This window comes from Doryrhamphus excisus, linkage group LG5, assembly GCF_037039965.1.
Source record: "Doryrhamphus excisus strain RoL-2023G ecotype Guam linkage group LG5, RoL_Dexc_Guam_v1.1, whole genome shotgun sequence".
In the NCBI taxonomy this organism is placed as follows: Eukaryota; Metazoa; Chordata; class Actinopteri; order Syngnathiformes; family Syngnathidae; genus Doryrhamphus; species Doryrhamphus excisus.
Window position 1 is genome coordinate 12,938,186 of NC_136361.1, and position 25,586 is coordinate 12,963,771.

The window sequence follows — 25,586 nt, forward strand, 5'->3', positions numbered from 1 at the left end:
GTATTAACAAAACATGAATTGAAAATCATTCAAAGTGTATTAGTAGAAGTTTTGCTATATTAACAAATATGTCATGTCAGGTTTTTCATTGCCATTTTAAGGCCAGAAGCATTGTTTGTCTATAATTTCATTAAAATCATCATAACAGTTGAATTATAAAATTTGACACCCTGTTATAGCAGCATAGAATTGGTTCCATCGCTAAAAAATCTGCTTTAATAACAGAAAATAAGATTTGAAAAACTGCCTTTGTGGAGACCCGTGCGTCACCTTTATGGGTAATTTGATTTGTATCACAATTCATGGTTGCCAATACAATTCAAGAACAATTCAATATTGGTTCATTTACAATGATACAATCTGAAACCGTTCCGTAACCTTTTAGCCAAAAATTCAGTTGGCTGTAAATACCAGGATACTACTACTTTAGTTTTAGATTAGTGTAATCCAAACTTCACTTTGCACCCAAATGTGATGGACTTCATGCAAGTTCCTCAGCAAATGAATGCAGTATGATATCTTCAATTACCTCGGGCTCACACTGGATCTGTTGCGGTCCGTCTTGCTGCAAAGTGCCACTCACTCTGACTCCAGTAGGCACTATTGTCAGAGTCCGTGCTGGCTGCGGAAACTGCGCTTGTGAGACTAGCCTTGTATACAGGAAGTTCTTGTAAAAAATAGCCATGTTCAATCTTACGGAATGCTTCTGGCGGCCGCAATGGAGTTATTGTTAATAATGGAGTTATTTGAAAAAAAATTTAAAAGATAAATCAGCATTCTGGAAAATCTAGAAAGCTTTCTGTGCTGGTTATTGCGTGTAGCTGCTCTACAGGAGTCCACAACCCGATACAAAGGGCTGAAAAATTTGCATAATTAGCTAGCTAGCTGCCGTGGCTTGTTTTCAATGAAGTAAGAACTGTTGAATTGTAATATTTAACACACAAATAAGGCACCACAAGCGTTAAATGACTCTAAAATGAGCTGTAATACCAAGAAGATAAGCTTATGGAAATAAGATAACCTGACATGCTACCATTTTGGGGAAGTCATATCCAGGGATAGTCACATGACAACATGACCATGACCACATTAGAAATTACCGACATTGAAGACAGCCTAACACTAAAATACTAAAGCTACTTACCATTGAGAGACGCCTTGAAGTAACCTGTTTTCCTGAGAAAAGCGGACATTTTAAAAAGATAAATTGCTGTTTATGATTATTACAACTCCTATAAAGTTCGGTTTGGCAGCTATATGGAAGTCCTCCTGAGTACTTGGGAGTGTGACCAACCACAGCGGAGTGGGTGCGCCTTGGAGGCGGGCCATGTGTGGAAAAAAACCCCACAGTTTTCGCAGGAACCACGTAATCCAAAGAAATACAGCTGGAACAGGTGCACATTCTGAAAGATCTAGAAAGGTTTCTGTGCTGGTTCTTGTGTGTAGCTGCTCTATAGGAGTCCACAACTCGATACAAAGGGCTGAAAAATTAGCATAATAGGTCCTCTTTAAGGCTAAATGCTAGCTAGCTTCCGTGGCTTGTTTTCAATGACTTAAGAACTGTTGAATTGTAATATTTGACATACAAATAAGGCAAGCGTTAAATCACTCTAAAATGAGCTGTAATACCAAAAAGATAAGCTTATGGAAATAAGATTACCTGACATGCTACCATTTTGGGGCAGTCATACCCAGGGATAGTCACATGACAACCACTCCAAAATGGTTCCTAATATATAATCCTGCTGTATTCGACTCTTAACGTGTTTAATGGGTTTCTTATGGATTAAAGGTAATAAAGACATCACAGTGACAGGGTTTAGATTAAAGGCAGTGAACATTTATAATTATCATAATTTACACATTTGGACATTTTTGCACATAAATAACTTTGTAAACCAGAATGTAAACAGAGACAGTCATTTGGGTGGGGTCGTTAAAGCTCAGAGAGACACTTTGGTCAAGGAAGAGTCGAAGATGCCGAAAAAGAGAAAAAACGCTGCACACAGTGGAGGAGAAGTGGGCGGGGCCAGTGCATAGAGAGGTGCTTGTGTGGGCGGGGCTACGGACAAACAACTAAAAGTCTTTCCTTCTTCAGCATCTATCTCCTTCATGCCTTCTTCACATTCTTCCTGCTGCTTCCTGCTGTTTGGAGTCCAGTGAACTTTGGTTTCTAGTGTCGAGTGGGAATCTCATCCACGTCACTGACAGTGTCTTTCAAATAAAAAAGTACAATCAAAATAAAAAAAAAAAACAAATATGTGTGCTACATGTTGACCAGATGCACTCCACTCTGCTATGGTCTTCTTCTTCTTCTTCTTCTTCTTCAAGTAGCAAAAGAGCAAATAAATAGAAAGATCTGCCTTTAGCCTTCCCTTTACACACACTCATGCACTCTGAGGTAACTTTTGTGATACACACACACACACACACACACACACATACACTGCCCTTTGTTCCTCATTTAAATTAAGTGGGCATGGGAAAAGGACACAGTCACACTCTGGGAACGCTGGCATGGAAGCGGAGTTCTTCTCGCTCTTTCGTGGGTCAGATGATAAACACGGGTGTTGCTTCCACGTGTTCCTCATGAAGACGTGGTCACGCTAATAAATTAAGAGGTTACATTTGGAAAAGAAAAGAAGACACCAGGTGATTGTCAAAGTTCAACCCTGAGTAACGAGTCCCTGAAAGCATCCTGATGGCTGCCAGCACGCCAGGAAGTGGTTATTTACAGCTGTTGCTCCTGGCAACACAGTCCAAGCTCCTCACGCCTGATCCTCGCTCTCCTGTTTCACGATGAGCGGCCGCATCTTGATGACCGATGCCTCCTCATAGGGGAGCTCGCCGCCCTTGTGGCGTGCGGGGAAGTGTGCCGCCTTGAGACGCTCACCGTCTCGCCACAGCAACCCCAGGACCTGCTTCTCCAACATGGCCTCCAGCTCCACGCCACCCTGCAGTTGCTCCAGCTGCTCAGCGTGCTCGCTCATGTCGAAGCGCTCGATCTCCTCGTTGGCTCGCTGAACCTCATCTAGAGGCGCGTGGCGGGGGTTGGCCGAGGCCAAACAGTAGCCCTTGAGGTGGAGGCGCAGGCTGCACAGGTGGATGTAGTGGCGGTGGCACTGCGGGCATTTGTGTGGCCGCTCGCGAGAGTGCAGGCGCTTGTGGAGCTTGAGGTGCACAAACTGTGTGAACTTGGCAGGGCAGAGCTTGCAGTGGTAGGGCTTCTCACCCGAGTGGAGGCGCAGGTGAGTCTTGAGGTTGCTGGTGCTGCTGAAGCGCTTGTGACACACCTGACGGGGAGGAAAACATACACGGCGTCAGCTCCTTGCCTGGAGACCGCTGCATAAAAGACGGCCCTGCCGGCATCTCCAAAGCCTCACCTGGCACTCGTGCGGCTTCTCGCCTGTGTGGACCAGGTAGTGCTTCTGCAGGTGTGCCAGTTGTGTGAAGCCCTTGTTGCATGTCTGACATTTGAAGGGTCGCTCACCGCTGTGGACTCGGAGGTGAACCTGCACGACAGGAAGTGAGAATGTCAACAAAGTGACACTCCTTTGGACCAGAACCAGCGGAACACGGAAGTATTAACTTTGCAAAGCCTCACCTTTAGGTTTGACAGCTGCCCAAATGTTTTGCTGCAGATGTTGCACTCGTACTTGATCTTGCCGTTGTGCTTCTTCAGAGGGTACGGGAGAGCCTTGTAGCCCGCCGAGCCCACGGCCCGCTTCACCTTGCTTAGATTCATCGCCTCCTCGTCAGAAATGGTTTCACCCAGTAGGGCAGAGGTAGGCTTGGTGGGTGCCCGCTCACTGGGCGGCGCTATGCCCGCTGTGGGGGATCCATTCGTGGGAGTGTGGCCGGAAGGGTGTGGGTGCCCGGCATAAGGGTGGTGCGGGCCCGCCTTGTCCTTGAGAGAGGTGGCAGCCGAGAAGGCACTGGTGGGCCCCGGCAGGAGGATGTCCCTGTGGGCGGAGATGGAGGACGGGTGGGCAGGGTCAGACAGGAATCGCCTACCAGCTGCATCTGATGAGAGGAGGGGCATGTGGGGTGGCAGGAGGTTACTGTAGAGAGGGTACATCCTGGGATAGATGCTTCCTACGGCGGGGACGCCGCTGCCGGGCAGAGGGTAGTGGTGGGGCAGGAGGTAGCGTGAATAGGGTGCTGTTGGGGGGTAGAAAGGTGAGAGGGGCGCGGACGGCGGCGAGTAGCTGGGGTAGGGACCCAGTCCAGTGGGGTAAAACGAAGCTGGCACTGGAGCAGACGGACTCCCTTGAGGGCTGCTTTCGGGGCTGCTCCTTGCCGACGGGCTGGGTGTGGTTGATGACTGGTTTCCAGGGGAACGGGGGTACGGCAGGTGGCCTGCTTTGAGAAAGTCCTCGTTGATGTGGCCCCTGAGGGGAGGGTACAGGGCGCAGGGGTATAGGGGGTGATCAGGGCTGTAGGTGCAGCGCGGGCGGGTGGGCAGCGGACGACTAGGTTCGCTCTTGGAGGCACTGTTGCTGCCGCGCAGGATGGACAGGACGCTGTGTTCCCTTTTAGGGGGCTTGGGGGTGGCGGTGGGCAGCGAAGGACCCGACACCTCTGCCGCGCACTCGTCAGCGCTCACCTGCTGCTGCTTGACCTCCAGGAGCGACTGCTCTGCAACGACAAGAAGGTGAAAGGTCAGCGGGAGTTGACTTGCATTGAAAACTAAAAGCAATGTCGGTCTTGACTGCTGTTTAAGTTTGGAGATAAAAGTGCATTAGTGAGTCCGACGCACAACTAAGGTGACACTTTGATGGACGAGAGATGTGAGAGGTCGACTGGACCGAGGCACACACACACACACACACACACAGATCCTGGCATTTTTTAATGTGATGTGAAGATGTTGCGTAAACACAAAAAGGTGTCCAGCGACAAAAAAAGTTTTTGTTTTTTTTTTTTTTACTTTGTTTCTGCTCAGACTGTCAAGCTATTGTTTTCAGATTAGAGGTCAAAGTGGAGTGTTTCCTCCTCACACACATGCATACACACACTCCAGGGGTGTGATGAAAGAGAGGATTAACATCACAAACTCTAAAAGCTTGGACATGTCAGCTCGCTTAGGTTGTTAAATGGCCGCCATCTATTATCCGTAAGCCTTTTACAGCCCCGCCCACTTTGAACCAGGAGAGAGTGTGTGTGTGTGTGTGGAGTGGTGGTGGGGGTCGCATCAGAGGGCCTTGAGTGAGGAGTAAGGCGGCAGTGAGTAAACACTGAGCTTATCAGCGAGCCTTCCTCCTCCTCTTCCTCCTCTCGTCTTTTCTCGTCCACTAAACAAACACCACCGCCATCTTGGAGATATCAATCTGTCAGCACCGCCCCTTTAGCCAGGAAGTTCAAGTAGTCAATGGGGGGGCGGGGGGGCTCACTCCTTCACTTCTTCTGTTCTTTTTAACTGACAAATCTCACACACACACATGGTGTGTTCAAGTGCTAACACTACAAAGATGCTACAGATGGAGAAAGTGTGTGTTCATCACACACACACACACAGATGTGTGTTTCAGAGCTCAAACGTACCCCCCCCCATCACCACCACAATTCACTCTCCTTGCTTTGTAGGCCACCATGTCTCAATTGACTCTTAGTGACTTAAAAGACACATAGTAATGACTCCGCCCACATGAGGCGAAGTAACCAATCAGGATGACTTACTGAGTCTCTGCATCATGAGTTCCCCAGAGGGGGGGTAGTGCAGGCGCCGGGCGAAGTCATGGCAGTACCACACCAGCAGCTCGGCACCAGCGGGGACAGGCCTGACGGTGTAGAAGTAGACCTCCATGCCGTTCTGACACGCTGCCAGGTTCTGCTCTGCCGCCGAGTGGGCGGGGTTAACATAGCGCATCCAATTGGAGCGCGTCTCGTCCAGGCCGTCCACAAAGTGGTGGAAGTCGCCATCGGCATAGATCTGAAAAAGGAAAGTTACACACTTTACACACACACACCTACACTTCCTGGCAGTGACAAAGTGGGTCAGTCCATCACTGTTGTGGACTTACAGGAACTGTCATGTGACATCACCGCCACAACACCAACACCACCTCCACCCCCACTCTGCGCGTGTTTCACAAACACGGACACAGCGATCCCCGCTTCCTTCCTTAGCAGCGGTGATGATGTCACAGGAAGAGGTCTTTGAGGCTCGCAAGGAAGCAAGAACACTCACCCGCCAGAAGTACTTGCGGTTGGCGTCTTTGGGAACGCTGTCGGCCGTGTAGATCTCACCCACCAGGGGACCAAAGCGCGTCCCTTTGGGGATGTACTCCCTGCTGCACACGCCCACCACCTACACACACACACACACACACACACAAACAGCATTAAATTCAAGTACTGAGGTGACAGTGGGGGCAGAATGAGTTGCTGGCACCAGTATCATGCCAACCTTGATGAATTATTTTTGAGTATAGACCTCTGCTGCCTCACGCGGTCACCTCAACATGTACCCCAAAGGGGGCCTGCCCTGCTATCACCGACTATCCACATTTGGCCATTAAAGCGCTTGTGGTTGGAATTTGCCTAAAATTGTTGGTTACACATTTAGTTGCTGTTCAGTGGATATTGATACAAACATGTAACCCAGCACTGGTAGTTGGTGTGTGTGTGTGTGTGTGGGGGGGGGGGGGGGGGGGGCTTAATAAACCTTCACACTAATCTGACTCAGACTTTCACTTCTTCCTCTCCGCTATCAGTCAGTGCCTCTCCACTTCCTCTTGATAACACCTGATGAACAAATCAATGTGATCACACATTGACCCCCCCCCCCCCCCCATCACAAGGCTGGCGAGGAGGGGATGATGAATCTTTCGGACTCTTCCACGTCTGTTATTGGAAAAAATCACGATAAAGCTTTTCCAGAGTAAATACAGGAAGTGTCTTATGTAACAAGTCATGGATTGGATGGATCAGTTCATGTGATCACCATATGGCCTACAAGGTCAGGAGGTCATACGCCGCACGGCTCCCTCTGTCAGCAGGATGGGGTAGTGCATCTTTTTAAATCTATGTGTGTGTGTATCCCGCTTTGGGCACACACACTCACACACACACACACACTTAGAGATTCCACTCTGTGATGTGTGTTTTACGACGAGACGAGAATCCGCTCTTCCTGACGTGACCCACATCTGACTCACGTTTGTGTGTGTGTGTGTTACAGATGTTGCCGTGTGTGTGTGTGTGTGTGCACATGTCTGACCTCCTTGTTGTCGGCTGTGTGTTTGAATATCAGATTCCTGGGCAGGGAGGCCTCGGCCCTTGTGACCGAGGCGGAGGCGGCGGCGGCATCAGCATCAGGCCCTGCTTCCCACGTGGTGTCCTTGACGATGTACGTGCACTTCTCCTCAAACTCCGCCTCTGTCCAGCGAGTCATGTCCGCCTCGTCTGTGTCCATGTCCACGTCGGAGTCCGTGGCCGTCTCTGCGCCGTCTGAGCCGGTACTGCCGACGGAGGCCATCTTGGCGGCGGGGTGGACGTCGTCCTGCTCCATGGTGTGCGCCCCCTCACTGGTCAACATGGCCGAGCTTTGAGAGGTCGCCTGACAGACACAGAGGAGAGGAAATTTTTTTTTTCAAAGACCACTAACAGATGACAAACAGAACCTAGGCTTTAGGACGTAAGGAAAGTTAGGAAGGAGAAGAAAAGCAATGGACGCGGCCACACGAGAGGAGACCAAAGATAAGATAAGAAGAGATGTGGGCGGAGCCTGATAAGACGTGAAAAGAGGAAACAAAGAAGAAGAGATGATAAAATCAACACTAATGGAGAGGAAGAGCGTGATTATGACACACACACAAGCAGGAAGCTCTCGGGGAAACAATTACGGGGGGGACATGATAGCATCCAACTAATGACTTGGTACATAATTATTATTAAGTAGCTTTTAACTGGAGTTCCTCTAGAAGTGTAATAATTATTATGTAAGACAAAGAAAATTTATTATTTAATATTCTAAGGCCTTAAGTGATATATTTTACATGATATTTGTCGCCACATTTAGAAGCAAATAAAAGAGTAGCGGAACCAAACTATCAAACCATCCTGGTGACCAGGAGGAAGATGGGGGGGGGGGGGTCTACAAAGGGAGGGCCAAAACTTTTCCATTTGGGGGGTCTCAGGAGCACAAACAACACTTCAAACGCTATCCCACCCAAAACAGCCCCACACATACACACCAATAACCCCCCCCCTGAAAAACAACACTTTCTGACACAAGGAGATGACCTCACGCTAAATGACAAATAATCAACCCTCCTCTTACAAGCTTGTCATTATTGTTCCATCGCCTTAAAATACTCTACTCTTCCTCATTCCAGTAATAAAGTGGGTTCGAATCTATCAAAATCTATTTCTATTTCAATGTAGAAATATTGCAATGTATTGCATCCATGTGCAAGTTAGACATGCAAGCGATTTGAATGCTAAGACACCAAAATGTGTGAGTTATTGTTTATTCTCTGCTTTACTTGCTATTAAAATCAGTTGTGTTTGAGCCTGGCGACTCAAAGTGAAACTGAGCTGCAACGCCAACAAGTTTCATGTAGCCACTAGGAATTTCACTTTAATGTCAAAATTCATTTCAAATCTGCTCCGATCTTTCAAGACAATTGTAAACACATTTTAAAATGTCATAAATAGACAAACATAAATACAGGAACTGTATTATTCGTAGTGGTACATTTAAACAAATATAAATGTCTAACAGAAAAGGTAAAGCAATTCTACATATACTTTAAAAATATAGCTCTAATATTAAAATGTTAAAATTATAAATAACTAGAAAAATAATAAATCTAACATGATAGAAAATGCAATTAAGCACAATTCATTGTCTTTAGTGCCAAGACATTCTTCAATCACTTTATCAGCAAAGCCCAATGTAGTCATCAAACAAAACGGAACGTTTTTAAAAAATGGCTCCTTTAAAACTACCAAATGTATCATGTATTATAGGACTTTAAAATGGCTTTAAAAACATGTAAAACTACCACAAAAAATGTACAAAATGTTTTTAAATTATTTTAAAATCATGTACAACAATCACTAATAAATGAATAAAGCAGCTGCAGCATTTTAGAAATGACAATGAGGCTTAAAAAACATGTAAAACACTCAGGAATAAATGTATAAAGCCAATGCAGAACTTTTTAAAATGACTAAAAATGATTTTTAAAACGTGTAAAATTACCCGTAATAAATGTATTACGACACTCCGGCACTTAAAAAAATGACAATGTGGTTTTAAAATGATGAAAACTGTCTCTACAAATGTATAAAGCCACTGCAGCACTTTATAAAAAACAGAAAAAGCAGAAATGACACAGTCAAATTTAAACCTTAAAATGGCTAAAGTTTGCTTTTTTTTATTAAGCTTTCTAATTCTTTGTTTTACAGAAGTCCTTATTTTTGTCCCAAGTTGCATAAAAGTTATTAAAAGAGTGATATTTAGTACTCACGGTGTAACTTTGCTCCCATCCACACATAAGGACGTCTTGCTCAGGACCTCTCCGTCTGTGTGTGTGTGTTTAAGGGGAGGACAGGTGCAATTCCCCCTCGTTGTCCCGCTCCTGCTGGTACTCCACACGGCACTCGGCGTGTGTGTGCGTGTGTGCGTGTGTGTGTGTGATGTCGTCGCTGTGTTGTGTTCAAGTGTCTGACACAATCAGCGCGTCTTCACTAAGAGAAGGCGGAGGAGGTGGAGCCGACTGGCTACGCCCCTCACTTAACCACGCCCTCTGTCATCATACCACGCCCCCGGAACCCGCTGCAGCTTTCACCTGAGGCAGCACACACACACACACGGACACAGTCATCCTCACTGAAGAACAACTTAAGTTGGAAGTTGAAAAAGTGTGTGTGTTTGTGTGTGTGTGTGTCCCAGGATGCCCCACGACACACACACACACACAATCACGCACACACTGACCGCCTGTAGGGGGCAGGTCTGCTCCTTTTGTGGTATTGACTAATTTCCACTTTGTTACTGAGTGTACTGTGTTTGCGTGTGTGCTGTCTACTCTCACTATGTCACACTTTCTCCCTTTTAAATACATCCTCACGTGCTTTTGTAAAAATAATAAAATACATTATGTGAGTTCCATAGCCTATGTGTGTATGTCATATATAGTACATAAAATGCATTACGTTGTATCTATGTATGTGTATGTCATACAATATATGAAGAAGAAAAGACAGATATGTCCTGTGGGGAAATAAATAACACATTCATTCATTCATTTTCTGCCGCTTTTTCTCACCAGGGTCGCGGGGGTGCTGGAGCCTATCCCTGCTGTCTTCGGGCGAGAGGCGGGGTACACCCTGGACTGGTCACCAGCCAATCACAGGGCACATATAGACAAACAACCATTCACACTCACATTCATACCTATGGACAATTTGGAGTCACCAATTAACCTAGCATGTTTTTGGAATGTGGGAGGAAACCGGAGTACCCGGAGAAAACCCACACATGCACGGGGAGAACATGCAAACTCCACACAGAGATGGCCGAGGGTGGAACTGAACCCTGGTCTCCTAGCTGTGAGGTCTGCACGCTAACCACTCGACCGCCGGGCTAAATGACACATATGATGTTCAAATAAAACAGGAAGTTTGCTATCAGCTCCGACTCTGGCCCAAAGTCAGCTGGGATAGGCTCCAGCATACCCCCCGCAACCCAAACGAGCGTAAGTGGTAGGGAAAATGGATGGGTGGATGGTTTGCTATCAATACACAATTATTTTGCCAATTCAGCCAACCACAAACAGCCGCTGTGCCGGACTGCACCATTCATGAAAATTGCATAGTACGCTGGCTATGAAAATATAGCCCAAAGAGTGGTAATGTAGGATTTATACAACATTGGTAGTAGAAATGTGGTCATTACACATTTTTTTGCAGGACTACAGGTGTTTAAAAAACTGGTAGACCACTGACTGTGGTGGGAAAAGGCGTTTAATTTGCATGCATGCAGGTAAGTCCAGTCCAGTCCAGTCCAGTCCAGTCTACCCCATACAAATCCTACTGGTTTTACCCATACCAGGAAGCCCGGCTCACTGTGATGTCACAGCTAGCCGGGGTTCCTTATATGGGATGTTAGAAAAAAAACATTCAGATCCATTCCAAACTTATTTCAGGACACACTTCCAAATGCAAAAACCTCATTATCTGAAACTTGGCATCCCCTTGGAGTAAGAATACTTCATAAAAGTTCATAAAGTTAGTACATTTTAGAGTACTAAAGCAACAGTATCTACGTATTTCATGCTGCAGCAGCACAGTGATAATGCAACATGGGTGCCAGGAAGGTGGTGGGCGGTATCAATGACCTGATTGGCTAACGAGTAAAATAAGTTATTTATAATGCAAATTTTTGAAAATGAAGCCAGGACATGAAAGTACCATCAACCTTTTTACTTCACATTCATTCATTCTGCATTTTTTGCAACATCATCATTATCTCCTCTGTTGTTGTTCTTTGCCATAAAGACTCATGGAAAAGGGAAGGAGACATGAATTCATCATTCTTCTCGCAGTTTTCTCATAAAAGTCCTTGCTTTTTCCATCACTTTTCAACAGACCAAAATAAGTACTGCACCCCCCCCCCCCATCACTCAGCGCAGATGACACATAAACATGCTACACGGAACATTGGCATGGAAATGGAAAAGAGAAGTGATGAAATATAAATAAAATATAAAATACTATATAGAGATGATGTTTCATTAGCTTCAAAATCTGAAAAACACAATTTGGACAATCCAGTAATCCCTCACGGATAATAATTGGTTCCAGACGCGATAAGCAAATTTTCTGTGAAGTTGAATTCAATATGAATAAAGTTTTACCATCATTAGAGGCCCCTAGACATGAAGTAGTACCCCACAGTATCCTTTACACTCATATTACCAAATATAGCAGATATAATCGCAGAAAATAAGACATTTAAGACACATATAAAACTATTATGATGATGATTACTATTGTAGAAAATGGATGGATGTTACTATTGTGCCTGTCGTGAAGTAAATAATTGTAAAATAATAAAATCCTTTGGCAATCCAGTCTGGTGTGTGTTACTAGTGACACCTAGTGGCCTACAGTTCACTAATGTTCATTCATTCATTTTTTACCGCTTTTCCTCACGAGGGTGCTTGAGCCTATCCCAGCTGTCTTTGGGCGAGAGGCGGGGTACACCCTGGACTGGTTAGTTCACTAATGTAATACGCTAAAAACATACATACGTTTCTGGAGGGTTTTTGTAAGGCCTTTCCCATGACGTCCATTGTGAGCTAGCTCATATTAACAAAATTTATCATGTTAGAATACACAGAAAAAGGAAAGAAATATGTGTTTATGTTTGACATAAGGATTGTGAATGATGGGCAAAGCAAAAAAAGCAAAAAAAAGAAGTCTTTATGGACGGCTATCCACCACGTCTGGCGCCCCTGCGAGTCTCGCTAACTTCCATTTTGTTCTGAGAAGTTGAAGCGTTTCTCTCATACAGTTGTTTTTTGGGTTTGTGTGTGCTTGTGGCATTCGAAGGGATTTTGATCCTGCAGCATTTATTTGTGTTTATGTTGCCACATTATTAATTTGCATCAAGTGTTTTGTGGGGTTTGTGTGTTTTTGGTTTAGGATCATTTCTGTGTGGGCCCCCATAGTTTTGTCACTTTGAAATAACTTCTTAGCATATGTTGGATTTGATTTACAAATATTAAAATGGCCCTTGCATCCTTTTGACTTTTGATGAAAACAACAATGAGTAAAAAAAAAAAAAAAAAAAAACGAAGAAGAGGAGGGCGACCTCCTCCTCCTCCTGGCAGGATGGTGACACGAGGTCTGACCACATCAATCGCTGCCTACTGCTTCCTGCCTGACACTACCCCAACACACACACACATATCACCACACGTGCACATCGCCACAGATGTGTCCCACAGCTGTTGGACATGTTGATGCTTTACAATCAAACTGTTCTTCACCCCAGAGAAAAGAGCCTGAAAGAACTCAACATGCTAGCGAGTTAGCTACACGCGCACATGTACATATGCACATTTGTTTCACACGTACACAATTTATCCACTTCATCCACTCTGGCCTTGTCCTTGCTAATAAACATAGCATGCTAGCTCATAGCCAATTGGTGCTAACACACTAATGAAGACATAAAGTTAGCTTACAGTTTACAGCACTCTGGCCTTGTCCTTGCCAATAAACATAGCATGCTAGCTCATAGCCACTTGCCGCTAACATGCTAATAATGACATAAAGTTAGCTTACAGCTTACAGCACTCTGACCTTGTCCTTGCTAATAAACATAGCATGCTAGCTCTTAGCCACTTGCCGCTAACATGCTAATAATGACATAAAGTTAGCTTACAGCACTCTGACCTTGTCCTTGCTAATAAACATAGCATGCTAGCTCTTAGCCAATTGGTGCTAACACACTAATAAAGACATAAAGTTAGCTTACAGCTTACAACACTCTGGCCTTGTCCTTGCTAATAATCATAGCATGCTAGCTCATAGTCACTTGCCGCTAACATGCTAAAAAAGAGATAAAGGTAGCTTACAGCACTCTGACCTTGTCCTTTCTAGTAAACATAACATGCTAGCTCATAGCCATTTGCCGCTAACATGCTAAGACCCTTGTGAGGATAAGCAGTAGAAAATGAATGAAGATGCAATATGACTATTGACTATATATGAAAACATTTTTGTCCCCTGAGAGGTGGAGGAGCATGACAGAAAATAACTGACAACCACTAGTTTAAAGCAAGAAGACTAAAAGCCTTATACCTCCGGATGGAGACAAACGGAAGAAAATGGTAGACGAGCAGGATATTCTTGCAGCTGAAGTACAGAAATACTGGCGGTTACATGAGGCAGCCTACCCTGAGGCACAGTAGTCAAAGCATAAAGAACCACTAGTCTTCTAAGTCAAGTCGTTTGTTGTTTATTTGCTTTTGTCATGTTCAGAATAGAATGCCTTTTGTAAGCACATTCTCCTACCAGGGTTTAAGTCCCAGTAGTGGATTGCAGCACTCCCTACAGAAAATAAATACAACACAATTGCTCTTCTTCTAGACCAGTGATTTTCAACCACTGTGCCGCGGCACACTAGTGTACCTTGAGAAACCGTCAGGTGTGCCGTGAGGAATTATCCATTATCACTTTTTATAATTAACATTTATTAATCATCATTTGCAAATATTATGTCAATAGCCATTATGTCAATAGTATACATGGACCCAAATATTCCAATTCACTTTGGTTTATTTGCTCAAACAGAAAGAATTGAACAGGGATGGAATATTCCTTTCCCCAATCCGATTGAGGTATCTTGTACCCGCTCAATCGGAAAGTTGTCAGACTGTTTTCTTCTTCGTGGTGTTTTTCTTCTTCTGTTGTTTATTGACGGTTGGCAAGCAGCTTTCGTGTGCATTACGGCCATCTGTGAAACAGAATCTAAACCCTTCTATACATAAAAATATATATCTATATAAAACATGTCCTGAGTTTAATTACAAAATATTAGTAGATTGAATTTGATCTTTTCCTGTTTAAATTTATCCCGGGTGCGTTCTTTCAGCGCATGCTCAGATATGACGTAACACGCAGATCCAGACGTTCTTCACTTTTAAAAATGGAGGCCAGCAATCGGCACTGGACTAAGCAAAGTTTGTTTTTGATTCAAACTAAATTTCAAGACTGGACAGACGAAAAACTGGCAATACGGAGTTATTCCAACAAGTGAAAGAAAAACTCGGGGAAGCCGGTATCATGTGATGTTGATGTTTATGTTTTACTGGGCATGCCCTATTGACTATTCTGTTTGATTTTCACGGCGCATGACAAGAGATTGGAATATTCCTTTCTATGGATACCACTGTTTCCGGAAAGGTCATTCGGAAAGAGAAAAAGTGGTGATGTAAAAACGTGGCTACTGTGGAGTGTCTGTGGTGTAAAGACTGGCAGAGCAATGTAACATTGATCCATGTGGCAACACCTACCTTGTTCCTGCATAGACTTATTGATGCACGTGTGAGGTCGTGGTGACATTTTGGAACAGTTTTGGTTAGTGGTGTGCCACAAGATTTTTCCAATGTAAAAAGATGTGCCGTGGCTCAAAAAAGGTTGAAAAACGCTGTCCTAGACACACGAGTGTCAAGTCAAGTAAACAATGGAAAACCTCTTCTGCTCTAGTTTGGTATCGTGGTAGAGACATGTTTTCGATACATTGCCCCCTGCAGTTTGGGAGCAGACACCACACATACTGTACTTATTGCAGTATGAAGTCACACATGTGTGGCATTGTGAACAGACAATGCAGATGGAACCACATGACACACTTTACCACCGTACAATAGACTAAGAAAAGGATGTATGCACATAAGTTGATCAGCTTCTGCTTTTCAAGGCTCGTTGAGACTTACGACAAAGTGGAATTACATGTGAGTCATTTTGGGAGTAAAAGACAAAAAAATAACGGAAGAACGGCGAGTCATGACGCTCGAAATGTTCAGATATTATGTTGGCTTGTTGTCAAAGCTAAGTTCTGGTCACATGACAGATACGGGCGGCTGACGTCACCGCTGTTTTCAGTTATTCCCACTCTGGAAGCCATTTTCAAAAATTAATATTTGAGGGCATCCAGTTTCCGTGTGGATGAGAGGCTCAAATAGGAAAATTATTTGCCGTTTTGACCTAAAAACGTTTCTGTGTGGATAGCCTCTTAGTCAGGGGTCTCAAACACGCAGACACTAGTTCGAGGCCCCTGCCTTGATATGAAAGTTTAATGTTAGTGCGGCCCGCGCAAGTTTGATATGGATGCTGTATGGTATCATGTACCCAGAAAAAATTATTACGTTTGATTAATGTTCATGTTAAAGGTTAAATAACTGTTAATAGGAAGTGGTAAGTTTTTGGCTATTTAAGTTTAAAGGAAATAACTTGAAGGCTACCGTTTAGGTTGCTAGCTCTCTAGTTTGCGAGTTAACATGTTTCAAGACCCTGCAGTTGCGCAATATGTTGTAAATAAAAAAAGTATAAATGTGACTATAGTTGTGTTTTGTCATGTCTACAGGGCTCTAATAATGCTTTGTTCATTTTAATCTGAAAAAAATGATTTGTCTACCCACCAATATATGTGGTTTCTTAAGTTTTTATTATTTGCCATTTTATTATTATTATTATATTTATTTATTACTGATTGATTGATTTTCTTTATTATTGATTGTTATTTTTCATCTAATTTTGGCCAGAAAAATAAAAATGAAGATATTTGAGAACAGTGGAATGTTTTATCAGAGCTTTTCTTGTAGAAAATCGAAACCAAAGCAAAGTTTATTCATTTTTCTGTTTTTAATAAATGCGTTTTTTTGTTTTTTTTTTTGGAAAACCTGATGCGGCCCAGTCTCACCCAGACCCTAGCTCCAGTGGCCCCCAAGTAAATTGAGTTTGAGACCCCTGTTCTTAGTTGTCAGGTAGTGTGTTTGCTTGGTGGTGGTGGGGGGGCTGCAGGTAGCTGGGGGCCATACAAACAATCACATTGAAATGTGCCTTTTTGTTTGACATGCATGCCTGCAGGACACACACACAATAAAAGACCACCGACCTCCTGGACCTATGTTAGTTTAACGCTGACCCTCTATCAAACACACACACATTTACCTGCCAGCACACACACACCTCCTGCATTAACTTTCTATTCTAATAGGTTGACTGCTAAAATAAAAGTGCAGGGGATGGGTGGAGGAAAAGGTCACATGACTTTATCGACCTGTTGAATGACCGTATGATACACACAATACACCATCATGGACCACAACACTAATAAGTAAATTATTAAACCTTTCTTATGTTGATATGAATGACCTTACATGAGCCTGTCGTGATGATTTGCAGGAAGAATATTATTATCCATCTGCAATGTACAGTAGATATAGATTATACATGAAAACATGAGGACATTATCATTCATCTGCATGACAGGAAAGATACAAATATTAGATTTTTTTCACATTTTAACATGTTTTTATATTTCAAAATGTATTCTGACATTCATTCATTCATTTTCTACCGCTTTTTTTCCTCACAAGGGTCATGGGGGTGCTGGAGCCTATCCCAGCTGTCTTTGGGCGAGAGGCGGGGTACACGCTGGACTGGTTGCCAGCCAATCACAGGGCACATATAGACAAACAACCATTCACACTCACATTCATACCTATGGACAATTTGGAGTCGCCAATTAACCTAGCATGTTTTTGGAATGTGGCAGGAAACCGGAGTACCCGGAGAAAACCCATGCATGCACGGGGAGAACATGAAAACTCCACACAGAGATGGCCGAGGGTGGAATTGAACCCTGGTCTCCTAGCTGTGAGGTCTGCACGCTAACCACTCGTCCGCCGTGCCGCCTGTATTCTGACATAATTTAACATATTTTAATGTCATATTGAAACATCTTTGCTGACATAATTCAACATACTACTCCTTTTGGACATGTGGAACTGTGAATTGATTATGTGATGCACCCAATTGTAACCATGATGCATGTTCAAATATAATTAAACCATTACCATTACATACGCTATATGAAGTTCATATTTCAACATATCATTGGACATAATTTGACATATTTTAACTTTATATTTCAACATCTTTTAGGAAATCACTGAAATGAAACAAGGCTGCACAGTGGATGAGTGGTTAGTACGCAGGCCATCTCTGAGTTTGCATGTTCTCCCCCGGGTACTCCGGTTTCCTCCCACATTCCAAAAACATGCTAGGTTAATTGGTGACTCCAAATTGTCCATAGGTATGAATGTGAGTGTGAATGGTTGTTTGTCTATATGTGCCCTGTGATTGGCTGGCGACCAGTCCAGGGTGTACCCCGCCTCTCACCTGAGGACAGCTGGGATAGGCTCCAGCACCCCCACGACCCTCATGAGGATAAGCGGTAGAAAATGTATGGAAATGGATGTATTTCTGACATCATGGCTTTACGTGGCTTTATTTCCTCCTCTTGTTTGTGGTTTAGTTCATATTACTTATATTAATATTATTTATTTTGACAGATTTGAAGCATCGACTTCAACGGTTAGTTGGTTAGTGATGGATTTGGTTAGAACTCTTTGAAATGTCAGTAATGATGAAAAGGTTATGCTAGCAGCTCGTGCTTCTCAGGCCTCACAGGTGGACCCCGGCCGCCATAAAACATGGCTGTTTGTTATCAAGGAGAACATCAGACGGAAGATCCAACATTTTGTTGATTGTTTCAGCTTCCGACATGAAACTGATGGTCGAGTCTGATCGCAGCAATAAAGCTCAGCGAGAAAGCCTCGTAAAAAAGGAAACGTGCGGCAGGCGAGTTCATCCTGATAAAGTCGTCTTCAAGTCTCCTTTCTCCTTTCTTTTCCAACCACTGCACCCCCTCTCTTCCCCAAGCTCCCCCCTCGGGTGATCCTCTGAGTCCCAACCATGTTAATTGCAGCCCACAGGCCATTTGATGCCTCGCCAAATCACTGCAGAGGATCACCTATTGTCCACTTCCTTTGTGTGTGTCCGTGAGTGTGTATGTGTTACAGAAGGCCACAGCACGCTGGACCCTCTGAGTGTGCGTGTGTGTGTGTGTGAGAGTGTGTGGATTAAGAAAGTTAATCGCTGAATGGAGAACCCATTAGAAAGAATTAAGCAGGTTAGAGCGGCCATGATCTCCCCTCCCTCTCTCTCTCGCTCTCTTTCTCTCTCTCTCTCTCGCTGGTGGCGAGCACGTGGCGACCATCCGGGTTGAAGTCTTCCCAAAAGTGATGGAGGTGCGCAAGGTAGTCAACTAATCTTGCCAATCCCCCCCCCTGCTGGGAGCACACACGCACACACACAACACACACACATTGGTTGGGTCAACAGATGGCAGAAAGGCCTAGTCAACTCCAGCAAGACCCAAACCAGACAGAACCCCCCCGCCCCACCCCCCCAATTAGGTCTAAAGCTAATCAGCATTGTCAGCACGCTAACACACACTCTCTTTATTAAAATCATGTTTACATTTTTTTAAAAACCCAGAAAACAGAAGGTTTTGTTTCTTTGTTTTTCCATTCACACAATTTTTTCTCCATTGAGAAAACATTGGTTTGTCCATTCACATCATGTTTGTCCATTCACACCAACATGTGGGTCCATCAATGCAATGTTTGTCCATTCACACCAACATGTGGGTCCATTCACGCAATGTTTATCCATTCACACCATAGTTCTCCAGTCACACAATGTTTCTCCATGCATTGCATGCTTCTCCATTCACACCATTTTTCTCCATTCATGGCATCCATCCGTTTTCTATGCCGCTTGTCCTCACAAGAGTTGCAAGGGTATGCTGGAGCCTATCCAAGCCGACTAAGGGCGAGAGGCAGGGTACAACCTGGACCATTCATACCATCACATCATATTTCTCCATCACTCTGAGTTAATCCATTCATGCCATCAGACCATATTTATTCATCACACCATGTTTCTGTATTCGAATCATGTTTGTCTATTCCCACTATGGTTGTCCACTCGCGCTATGACACCATATTGTTGCATCACACTATGCTTATACATTCACGCCATGTTCGTCCAATAATGCTATCACGCTAAATTTCTCCATCACACCATGTTTCTTCATTCACGCCATGTTTGTCCATTGACAACATGTAAAGGCATTATCCGAACCCAAGTCCATCACCACTTGTTCACTTTATACCCGTTGGCACGCAACTCAACCATCCCGCAGCAGTCCTGTGTGCATGTCACGGGCATATACGTCACTGTCGCAGCGTACGTGCATGTCCTCGGATCCAAAAAAGAACACATCAACGATGCTCTGAACACTTCAAAGCAGACAAAACAGTAGAGGAGGCTTCCCGCACTCCCTCCCCAGCACGTAAACATGTTCCAGTAAATAACCTGCAATGAGTCACCACACACGCACACACGCACACACACACCATTCTGGAAGTTTCCATTACAATCAGTCCAGGTATTTAAATGTGGCTGTGTGGTTACATTAATACTTACATAGCTGATGATAATGATGATGATGACACCCCCAAGGGTCCTGCATCAGAGGCCCCTCCCCTCTGAAAGCTCACCCGATCCCATCAGTTGCTATCAGCAGATTTGGCTGACCTGCATGCTTTTATTTTGTAAATCATCAACATTACAGTACTTCACTTAGCTCCTAATTACTGCATTTCTTTTTGATACTTCGGCCTCTCTCACCTTCCTTCCTTGCTTTACCTCCTTGACTCGGCAAGTCGTGCATATTAACAGTCTAATGGTCAAGTGTGTGGTCATTAAAGTACACAAAAGACCTTTAATGAGTTCACACCTTCATATTAAAGTGAAATTCACAGTGTGCCTACTCACTCCTACACACACATGCACACAGGGACATACTCACAAGTACTTACAAACAAGGCAAAGCACACGAATCATTGACGACCTGCTTCTTTACTTTGCCAGTAAACACACACACACACACACCTAGTATGCATGCATGCACACACTATATATAGAACAACAGAACAAAACTTGATGTGCACCTCCAAAAAAAATTCCAATCTCATGTCAACGTTGAAGCAGATTTCACAGCTGTGATTGGTCAGCATTTTTTTAGTACGAGTGGTTAGCGCGCAGACCTCACAGCTAGGAGACCAGGGTTCAATTCCACTGTCGGCCATCTCTGTGTGGAGTTTGAATGTTCTCCCCGTGCATGCGTGGGTACTCCGGTTTCCTCCCACATTCCAAAAACATGCTAGGTTAATTGGTGACTCCAAATTGTTCATAGGTATGAATGTGAGTGTGAATGGTTGTTTGTCTATATGTGCCCTGTGATTGGCTGGCGACCAGTCCAGGGTGTACCCCGCCTCTCGCCCAAAGACAGATGGGATAGGTTACAGCACCCCCCGCGACCCTCGTGAGGAAAAGCGGTAGAAAATAACTGAATGAATGAATGAAAATTTTAGTACATAATTTTTTTTCCCTCCAGCAAAAGTACCAAAAAGTCTGCCAAAACCAAAGTAACAATGGCAAAGTGGCTAAATCTCATATCAGATCAGATCTCATAAATCTCAATCTCATAAAGCTCATATATTGGCAATATTTAATGAATTGCATCTGTTTATACATTAGATAGATTTAGGCATTTTTGCTTAAAAATAATATTTAGATTTCAAAAATATTGAGGTTGCACTTCTTTATCTGTCAAGAAGTAAACAAGAAATATCTTAAGACATCAAGTGATTGACAAACAAGCAATTTGACTGTTCTTCACCTCTGCTTATCTGATTTTTGTCTTGGCCTCCCACTCTGGGCCTCAACTAGAACTGTGCTATGTTCCTCACTGCGGAACCTGACAGTTGAAATCTCTGACCGAGCTTTTTGTATCCTTCTCCTCGACCATGATGTTGAACAACCTTTTCTTTCAGGTCATTTGACAGTTGTTGTGAGGCTACCATGGTGCTACTCTTCAGAGAAGATGCAACTTGCAATTGGCCACCTTAAATACTCTTTCTCATGATTGGCTTCACTTGTGTATGTAGGTCAAGGGTCAATGAGCTTAGCAAACTAATTTTGTGTTCTAATAATTATTGTTAAAGGTATTCAAATCAATAAAACAACAAGGGTGCCCAAATTTAGGCATCTGCCTGCTTTCTGTAAACCCTATAAACATCATACTATACTATATACATATATATATATATATAAATCTGTAAGAGCTGCAGTGATTTGAATTGCATGATCAATAAAGGTGGTTGAAATGGTTTAACACAATGACAATATTTGACTTATGATGATGAGTCTTTTATTTACCTTTCTTGTGTTCCGCCACATTAAGAGCTCTTCCTGTGTGAATGTGCATGTGTGTGTGTGTGTGTGTGTGCCCAGATTGAGTGAGTGCTCATTAAGAGGTTAAATGGGGCCCGTTGTTCAAGCGCCATGCTGATTAGGCCGGACGGGTCGGGGCTGGTGGGCACCTGCCACAATGGGCCCAGGCCTCATCCATCAGCGCTGACCCGGCCGCCGCCAAAGCCCCCGGACAGAGCGCACGCCCCCGGGGGCCCTGGATGCTCCTCCACCCAGGAACTGACCAGTGCTCTTAACACCCCCCCTACCTCCCCGGCCAGCTGACCCCCACACTTGGCGCCAGGATTAACCACACTGTCCTCAGCCCGGCCCGTGTTATGACCCTTCTAAGTGACCCAAATTGGGTTAAATGTTGCTGTTATTGCTTTTTTTTTTTTTTTTTACTATGAAGGTCACATGACTGACCTAAACTCCTTCACAGTCCAAAACAAGGGAAATGGATTTTATGGCGTGGACACAACACACGAGTCATCATGTCCTAAAAATGACCCACAACAAAGTCCAGGTTCTCTTCAGAACTTACTCATTCTAGCTCTTTAACACAAACACCACAATCCTCAACAAAGCTGGACTTCATGGACATCATTCCATCAGGGTATGGAGGTAAAGAGTACATCTTCAAAGCTACAGTAGCTGGGAAAACATTTGAGGGTCAAGATGTGTCTTTGAAAACAAGGAACATTTGTGTGTGGACAGAAATCAAGATTCTGGATGAAGGACCAATCCTGACCAATAGGAGACCTGGACAAAGGAACAAGAAGACCCAACATAACTCTGTTCTCTGTTCAACATACGAGACAAGACAACTGTAGATAAACTCAGAGAACCTCACAACTCGGTGCCATGACAAGGAATCAGTTCCTTTTCCGGTTCCTGGCAGAGCACCTTCTTCTGTAGTTCAAACATGGGTCCTAACCCTGGTCTCAACCCTGCAGGTTCGTCATCAGAGTGACCCCAATGACCTGGAGGGTAAAATGCCCCTTGGCGCCACTTAACGGCAAAATGCTGAGCACAACAGTCACCTCCAGGACCTGCACCCCATCAAGTGTCAACTTTTGGACTTCAAGATGTCACCACAGCAGAAAAATAATACCCAAATACCAAATAATACCTTACTGAAGAGAAGAATTCCTGGTAGCAACACTCACATCCTCGCTACTTGTTTAAAAGCCGTTAACAGCTGAAGCTTCTTACCGGCCCTGATGACAATGAAGATGTGTGCGTTTCCTCTCAAACGTATCGTTGGCATCAAGCTGGTCCAGACAAAACACGCAGCAGGGCCTCACCTAAAAGAAAAATCAATAGAAAAACAATCAGCGCTGGCCCCCCCTAATTCCAAGCTGTCAGCCACAAGTCAGATTAATAACAGCGTTATTAACAATAATGCCAAATTAAAACATGTGCTCACTCTGTCATATAATTGGGACACGACACAGCAGGGGGGAGGGGTGGCGTGGAAGGATGTGTGGGGTAGGGGGGCTACCCAGGAACAGGAACAACCAACGGAGGTGAAAGTCCAGCTTCACAACAAGAACATTGACATTCTGTGTGTGTAATAATGCGTGTGTGTCACAGGAAGAAACACACACACAAACACACAAAAAGGTTTGGTAACACTAACCCAGTGACCTGCTGGCCTTGAAAAGTGAAATGGATTTACTACTCTTTCACCTTTTTCCCTTCAGATTGCTTCATTCTTCCTTCCTTTATGACGCCCAGTGTGTATGTGTATGTGTGTGCGTGTGAGTGTGTAGTAAATTATACAACAAGGTTAGCAGCTAGTAGGTGCTCTCCAAGGCCGATGCTTATTTGTAGTTTATTTGTAGTCCCAAAAGGGCAAAACACACACACACACATTATTTGAAGGCTTGACACACCCTCTTTATCTGCACTCACCTGCTCAATGACAAGAAAAGACAGGAAAGGAGGTTACAGGTATCTTGCAACAAAGGAGCACCTTGTGTGTGTTGTGCGTGTTTGTGAGAAATAAAGTGAGACACCGGTGAGCACAAAGACACTCTCCACCAGTCGACTTGCGTTTCCACTGAGAAAACAAACATTCTGTCTCACAGACACACAAAATGGTAAACACGCAAGATTTTCAGTTAAAACAAATCAAATATTTGAACCATTCATTCATTCATTCATTTTCTACCGCTTTTTCCTCACGAGGGTCACGGGGGTGCTGGAGCCTATCCCAGCTGTCTTCGGGCGAGAGGTGGGGTACACCCTGGACTGGTCGCCAGCCAATCACAGGGCACATATAGACAAACAACCATTCACACTCACATTCATAACTATGGACAATTTGGAGTCGCCAATTAACCTAGCATGTTTTTGGAATGTGGGAGGAAACCGGAGTACCCGAAGAAAACCCACACATGCACGGGGAGAACATGTAAACTCCACACAGAGATGGTCGAGGGTGGAATTGAACCCTTGTCTCCTAGCTGTGAGGTCTGCGCGCTAACCACTCGGCCGCCATGCATTAAATAATAAACGTAAAAATAAAATAATTTTTGGCAATAATTTTAGTCAAACACTGAATTCTATGGAAACCTGAGGTGTAGGACTCTCCTCGGTCCCGGTCCCTCCCCACCACCACCACTACCCCGCTGGCCTGCCCTCACACCGTTCTACAGCATTCCAACCTTGGCCCATTTACTTGTAGTGTACTTTCATCAATTTGTGGTTTATTTATGTGGTGATTAATAACTGGTGGGAGGAGCGGTGCATTTGTTATCAGTAGTAATTATAGGACAGGGGGTGTTTTGGTGCCAAGTGGGCCAAAGCATGTTACAGAGTGCACTCGAAGAGGACGTCCACATGCTACTAGCAAATTCCTAGTATGTGTTTGATCATACCTGGCAATAAAGCATTTCTGATTCTGATTCTGATTCTGAACATGCATGCTAAAGTCAAGATTTGTTTGTTAAGTTCTCATAGCTTTACAAGCGTCGATTTTTATAGATTCACCAAAATTTCTTTGGAACTTGACCAGCTGACTGGGTTCAAACCTGGTTTTGATTCCACCAACTGACAAAAGACAAATTATGGGGCCCCAACAAACAGACAATCGTGATGTCATCAAACTGTGGCAACTCTGGTTTTTTATCACATAGCAAGACTCTTAAATCCTCCATTGGCCCTGTTTTGATTGGACGGCCGCCCTGAGATGCCAACCAATCAGAGCACAGAGTCACCAACATCCACACCCAACAGGGGCATACAGTACATTTTCAGTTAAAAGCGTCCCTCAATCAGTCTGGGTGGTGTGTGCGTCCAGAGAGAGTGGGGAAGTAAAGTTGAAGTACAATCAGACAGGAGAGAGTAAACACTGATAAATCCCAGCTGTGTATTCTATATACGTGTTTATGTGCGCGCACGTCCATGTGGTCTCATACACACACAGCCTCCCCTACATATGCACACTAAAAGACTTCCGATACCCCCGCACCCCCAAAAACTCTTTCCATCCGATCCATCGTCCCACACACACTTCCAGCACTTTGATGAGGTGAGGGAGTGTGTGTCCGTGTCGGGCCACTGTGTGTGTGCGTGTGTGTGATCTGTTTAGCGTAAAGATCAGACGACTGGGCTCACGGGCACGACGGAAGTGGAAGCCACACAGCGTGAAGAAAAGAAAGGAT

The 25,586-nt window shown here is 44.3% G+C and overlaps 1 protein-coding gene across 1 annotated transcript; it reads right to left on the bottom strand.

Annotated features, from left to right (window-relative positions):
- Positions 1–1,801: 1,801 nt before the first annotated feature.
- prdm1a (PR domain containing 1a, with ZNF domain) lies at positions 1,802–9,672 on the bottom strand. The gene is made up of 7 exons (XM_058053297.2): positions 9,480–9,672; positions 7,223–7,561; positions 6,191–6,310; positions 5,680–5,932; positions 3,605–4,638; positions 3,384–3,512; positions 1,802–3,293 (listed from the first exon to the last, which is right to left on the bottom strand). The coding sequence occupies exons 1-7, from the start codon at positions 9,504–9,506 to the stop codon at positions 2,769–2,771; spliced, it is 2,427 nt and encodes an 808-aa protein (XP_057909280.2). The 5' UTR covers positions 9,507–9,672; the 3' UTR covers positions 1,802–2,768.
- Positions 9,673–25,586: the final 15,914 nt, after the last annotated feature.

Excerpts from the sequence above, each read along its gene's own strand:
- prdm1a (XM_058053297.2), bottom strand. The coding sequence starts at position 9,506 with ATGTGTGGATGGGAGCAAAGTTACACC. Across the intron at positions 7,562-9,479 it reads GATGGGAGCAAAGTTACACC|GCGACCTCTCAAAGCTCGGC; the intron begins GTGAGTACTAAA and ends TGTGTCTGTCAG. Across the intron at positions 3,513-3,604 it reads GGCAGCTGTCAAACCTAAAG|GTTCACCTCCGAGTCCACAG; the intron begins GTGAGGCTTTGC and ends CCTGTCGTGCAG.